Here is a 5,943-nt window from a genome sequence, read left to right as displayed (position 1 = left end):
GTCCAACTTTCTTCCTTTGTGTTTATAACTTTTACTACATCACATTGTCAGTGCACTTTACAAACAAGGAACCAGGCAGCCAGCATACAGATGTGTAGAAACAGAGATGTTCTGCCTATGGCAGTCAGAGTGCCTGCACTGAAGCCTGTTCAGACTCGTCTCCCTGCCTCCCAGGACTCAGTGCATCAGTTTGACCACAGTACTGTGCAAGGCACTGCCCAAGCACTCTAGTGATTTGACTCCCACCAGGCTGATCCATGAAGTAATCCCCTCTCAGATGCCCCCTTCAGTGCTGTCTATGTTTCTGCAGAGTTGACACTTTGAGCAGCCACGACTACCAACTTTTCCAAACCATGCGATTTACCATTGAAGAGATAAACAATTCCAGCAGCCTCCTCCCCAACATCACTTTGGGCTACGAGATCTATGATGTATGCTCAGAGTCTGCCAACGTATATGCAACACTGGGTGTCCTCGCCCAGAGCATGCGGTGCCGTGTGGAGATGATCAGCAACTTTTCACACTACCAGCCCAGGGCTCTGGCTGTGATTGGGCCACACAGCAGCGGTTTCGCCCTCACATCTGCAGCTATACTGAGCATTTTCCTCATGCCACAGGTAACTACAGCTCCTCTGGAGTAGTGCCAGATGTATTGTAAAGAGGGACAGTAGCCCTGGGGTGATTATTTGGTTAATAATGATGACTGCAGGGAGTGGCTGTAGTTGAGAGGAAGCAGTTGGACAACTGGAGCTCTGTGCAGACCAGGCAAACCCTACATTCTTTTGCAACAGCTGGGACTAAGGCTCAGTTGCACTCCCAGCCCTAGTACTGCAGGCTTGTGCAAATCCTGTTGACAGGGTTCCTTTCTGAAAATATCTGTGGTGACAGTGCTGAGTGGCACAGCCAGCCCTTCCATGGCCCAAATACCTGTTCTTACCCCACCAGGGCTAATGTTGCTCAAGTGGGTTCCTCCTCAAGACTCTGCTCAGCAGCAACCCACTTTGCCCTGCTTGGTACCACCACGAGGTGCCAGTCCCTTTTATCGCCCTGACCGTTGCAATTCAGTGAAAGCAATAACTCTTTCCTGCTTCCTTTCACCAGATTAGTTACGAAGCCTCCACGGAGATGCTGAGCTTGAAGCATACCTACCCCTCATTCCTGCGTACCATCCCCAGCGACAGGGTCCAGGTGGAAGCCATGGTGTTTTTAATGGAGGATTTCAGGTGGAACTGGGTTGCCATGGTTGGCAGTGACACTGACTATGGTAGGAAGGGGATACAGACCTTGTACAAGGCAATGACTAAGCGTGACATCTGTGTTGCCTACCGAGGACTCATCCCTGCAAACAAGAATGCCAGCACCCCAGAACTGAAGAAGATGGTTAGAGATATTGTAGGCACCAAAGTCAACGTCACAATCATCTTCTCTGACAGACGCAGTGCCAGGGTCTTCTTTGAAGTAGTAGTTCAGGAGAAAGTGACGGGAAAAGTCTGGGTGGGTACGGAGAACTGGTTGCTAGCCCCACTGGTCTCAGATGTCCCTGGCATCTACCAGGTTGGTACAGTGATTGGAATGTCAGTCAAGGATGACCAGTTTGCAGGAATGCAGGCCAGTGAAAAAACCCAGCCAGCTGCATGTGCCTCTGATTTGGGGGCTAAGTGGTGGGATACTGGGAGCAATAATCACCTTAACATCAGTGATACTGGCCCAAGCTGCAATCAGCTATGCACACAGTGCCACTTGCTCCCTCCTACGTCTGACCCTAGGGCTATGAAGTCCTCCTACAGTGTGTACTCAGCAGTGTATGCTGTGGCTCATGGCCTGCACAGCCTACTGGGCTGCAACTCAGGAGCATGCCGCAAGGACAAAGTCTACCCTTGGCAGGTGAGTGCAAAACTAAACTGGCCCTCTTCCCCCTGCCCACACTGGGGTGTGAAGCTTCACTCTGGCAAGCCTCTGTGAAGCCTAGCTCCCAACAGGCACGACTGCTATGCAGACAGACAAGGGGCTGGAAAAAAGAGGGAACACAGGGCTATGGAAGCATCAGAGGAGAGGAGAGGAGATGAACTCATGTGGTTCTCAGATCTGCAAGCCAGGCAGTTGACAATAAGATGTGTGTGCAGATCAAGTTTTAGCCACAAAACAATTCTAGCAGTACTTTCCAAAGGGTCCTACTCTTCCCTGGAAAGATGCAAAAGAGATGAAGGGGGCTCCAGTGACCAGGGTACTAATGTGGGAGAGATTAGCCAAATCCTTAATCATCAACACTACCTAAAGCTCATTCAAAATCAGTGGTTCTTAGCTGCCAGACTTGCCCTGACCTGAAGGCATCTTGTGCCATAACAAGGGACTCTTCTTTCTGCTTCTTTGTATACAGCTCCTGCAAAAAATCAAGCAAGTGAATTTCAGCCTGCATAAGAACTTGGTATACTTTGATGACAACGGGGATCCCATAACTGGCTATGACCTTATCATGTGGAAGTGGACTGGTGCAGCCTGGTCTTTTGATACCATTGGATCTTTCAGTCGCAACCCCAACAGGCTGAGCATCGATTGGGACAGAATTGTATGGCACACTGAAGATAATCAGGTGCCCAGAGCATGGAGAGGGGGGTGGGGTACTGGTACCGAAGAGTATTTCTTGTCATTCAAAATTAGTTCTTGGAAGATGGCTTTGAAGAATAGGTCCCTGGGAGGTTGGGGGTGGGTGGCAAAAGAGAGGCTTGGCCCCACTTCTGCTATTATGGTTCACTAGTTTCACACCTTCCAGTCACAGCTGTATTCCCCAGGCTGGCAACTGGCTCCTGCCCACAGTAGGTGGGCCTGTTCAGGCTGCTGGCAGGCATTCAGTTCCTTGTAGGTCTGACATTTGCTGGGCTCCCACCTAGGTTCCTGCCTCCATATGTTCCAAGCCTTGTGAAAGAGGAGAGAAGAGGACACAAGTGGGGCTTCACCGCTGCTGCTTTGACTGTGAGGCCTGCCCAGCAGGAACTTTCCTCAACAGGAGTGGTCAGTACAGCCCCAAGCAGCTTGTCCTACTCTGCCCCAGCTACCCCCACCCCTCCAATCTAGCATGGTGTGTGCCTGGCTTCCTACTCATCTGCTCCTCTTCCATGCTTACTCTAGCTCCTGTGTTCTTCAAAGTCCTTACCTTTGCTTTTGCCCTTCTCTGTCCAGAATCCTCTTCCTCATTCCCTCTTCCTCCTCTTGCTGTCCCAGTAACCAGGCTTTAAGATGCAAATGTGCCAAGTACAGGTTGTTCTCTGGCTTCCCCACTTGCATAGTCCTTCCGAAGGGCTGCTGTGGTATGCAAAACCCAGCTTTGCTCCAGCACATTCTTGGGGGGCTATAAATCTTGTGGTTTGATGCAGCCAAATGAACAGGTGAGATTAAGCCGATGAGACGCTCTTCTCCTTCCTGCTCATGGTGAGGTTGGGGAAGGGAAGGCTTATTCAGCAGCTGCTGCCTGCTCCACATCCTATGGGAGGAAGAACCTGCCCAGAGTTGTCTGTGTCTCCAGGGAGAATGGAGCAGCCCCAGATGGCAGCAAAGTGCTGATGCAGAGTTCAGTTGGTGGTTGCTCTGGGACAGCAGGAGTGGTATGGAAATACTTCTGTCCTGGGGGGCCTTATGCTGGCTGCAGGACAGTCTGCCTAGTGAGCCAGCTGCACAAACAAGCCCAAAGCAAGAAACATCTTTGGCCCCTTTGTTCTACACTCAGCAAAAGCAAGCAGGCATGCTCTTTCCCCAAGGGTTCAAGGCCCAGGCAATGGGGAGGCAGCAGTGAAAATTATCTAGTGCCTGCCCAGATAATGCCCCGCACCTAGAGAGCAGCTACTGCAGATGTATTCCAGGTTCTGGGGCTCTTGCACTGGTGAAACCTTGAAATGCCTTCCCTATCCCAGGAAAGAATCACTGCAGTGCTCAGTGCAGTGCCAGAGCCAGGACTCTAGCTGGAAGCCACAGGGCCTATAAACCCCATTTCCTAACTAGGTCCCCCAGGAGCTGTGCCTGGCTGAGGTGGGCTCTTGCAGAGATGGCTGCAAAGACCAGAGCATTTCCTTTCACTTGCCTCAGCTGTCTTTGCACAGGACTAGCCAGGTCACTTGAGTTGTTGCTACTGTCCCAAGGCTTTAGGGTCTGTTACCTTTCTGACTGGTTCCCTGAACTGTCTCCTGGAGGCTGTGCACACAGAACCCATGGCACTGAGGACCCCAAGGCATTCTCGTGTCACCCAAGGACCCCAAGCACCTTCTCTGTGCTGCGGGACAGCTGCTGCATTACTCCCCAGAAGGAGCTGCATCTCACTGATGGGTGGTCTAGGTACACTGTTCACTAAGCACCAGATCCTTTTATGTGAGGTGTTCTAGTAAGGGAGGCTGTAACTGGCTTACTGGGTTTCTGAAATTCATCGGTTCTTCTGTGGATTTCCTTTCTCTACAGACCTCTACACATGCCAGTCCTGTAAGAAAAGTCAGTGGGCCCCAGTGCATAGTGAAACCTGCTTTGAACGGCATATTGAGTTCCTGTCCTGGGCTGAGCCTGTTTCCTGGGCACTGCTGACTGCCATCACCCTCTTGATGCTGCTCCTGATGAGCACAGCCATCATCTTTGCACTGAACATCACCACACCTGTGGTCAAATCTGCTGGTGGCAAGATGTGCTTCCTCATGCTTGGTGCTCTGGCCTGTGCCAGCAGCAGCCTCTACTGCCACTTCGGCAAACCTACCTGGTTAACGTGCCAGCTGCGCCTGCCAGTCTTCTCCATCAGTTTCTCCATTTGCCTTTCTTGCATGGCTGTCCGTTCTTTCCAGATAGTCTGCATCTTCAAGCTGGCTGCCAAGTGGCCTGCCCTCTATGAGACTTGGGTGAGACATAATGGGCCCAACCTGTTCATTGGAGCCAGCACAGCTGTCCAAGTGATGTTGAGCCTGGCTTTGCTTGTGACCAACCCCTCAGTACCTCACAAGGACTACGAGAGGGTTGCAGAAGTCATCCTTTTTGAATGCTCCCAAGAGAACTCTGTGCTTCTCATGTTCGCAGTGTTCTACAATGTGCTGCTCAGCCTCTGTTGCTTTGTCTTCAGCTACATGGGGACAGACCTGCCTAAGAACTATAGCGAAGCCAAATGCATCACTTTCAGCCTGCTCATCTATTTCACCTGCTCCATTTCCTACTTCACCACCTACAGCATCTACCAGGGCAAGTACCTGGTGGCCATGAATATGCTCTCCCTGTTATGCACCCTTGCTGGAGTCTTTGGAGGCTACTTCCTCCCCAAAGGCTACATCATCCTCTTCCGAGCTGATCTCAACACCACTGAGTACTTCCAGATGGCTATCCAGAGCTACACCACCAGGAGGAGCTCAGCCTGAGCTGGAGAAGAAGGGATGGAAACCCTGGGGTTGTACCTCCCACAGCAGCCCTGCTTTTGGCCTCTGAGGCCTCCAGACCTCTCAGTTTCTTGGTGTGATGGGGAGGGCGTGACTCAGAAGCTAGTACAGCAAGCTGAACTCAGCTCTGCAGCTGCTTTCTACCCTGACCACAGCAACTGACCTGCCAGCCTGGGAGGTGAGAGGGGCTGGAGGAAGGCAGGTGATGGTCACTGTAGGGAATGCTCCGTGTTCCAAGAAATAGCTACTCTGAGAACAGCAAGGCCAGAGCTGATCAATGTACTCCCAGCTTTGTTATTCATGCTGCCAAAGCCCCATGGCACCTTCTTGGATAGAGCACATGTTGCCCATCATGGTCCTTCACCTGCCCATCAGGCTCAGTTCCTGCAAATCAGAAGGCTGGCCCCTTCCTGAAGCCATGTACAGGAACTTGGCAAGGATCCAAGGTACAAGTATCTGCAGTTTGGTGGGAAGAATGTGGGAAGGAGCATGGGTGCAGAGCACCTGGGCTAGCCTAGCCAGGGGGGGAAAAAAAAAAAAAAAAAAAAAA

The 5,943-nt window shown here is 51.5% G+C and overlaps 1 protein-coding gene across 1 annotated transcript; it reads left to right on the top strand.

Annotated features, from left to right (window-relative positions):
- Nucleotides 1–266: 266 nt before the first annotated feature.
- On the top strand, nucleotides 267–5,918 carry TAS1R1 (taste 1 receptor member 1; the record flags this gene model as incomplete). The annotated part of the gene is made up of 5 exons (XM_019511596.1): nucleotides 267–617; nucleotides 1,102–1,884; nucleotides 2,378–2,590; nucleotides 2,889–3,009; nucleotides 4,444–5,918. Coding segments are annotated over 5 exons (2,400 nt in total), but the record flags the coding sequence as incomplete, so codon positions are not given.
- Between the last annotated feature and the right edge of the window lie 25 nt (nucleotides 5,919–5,943).

Source organism: Gavialis gangeticus, unplaced genomic scaffold, assembly GCF_001723915.1.
Source record: "Gavialis gangeticus isolate Ggan-Ray unplaced genomic scaffold, GavGan_comp1, whole genome shotgun sequence".
Lineage (NCBI taxonomy): Eukaryota > Metazoa > Chordata > Crocodylia > Gavialidae > Gavialis > Gavialis gangeticus.
This window is presented reverse-complemented; position numbering and strand designations above follow the sequence as displayed.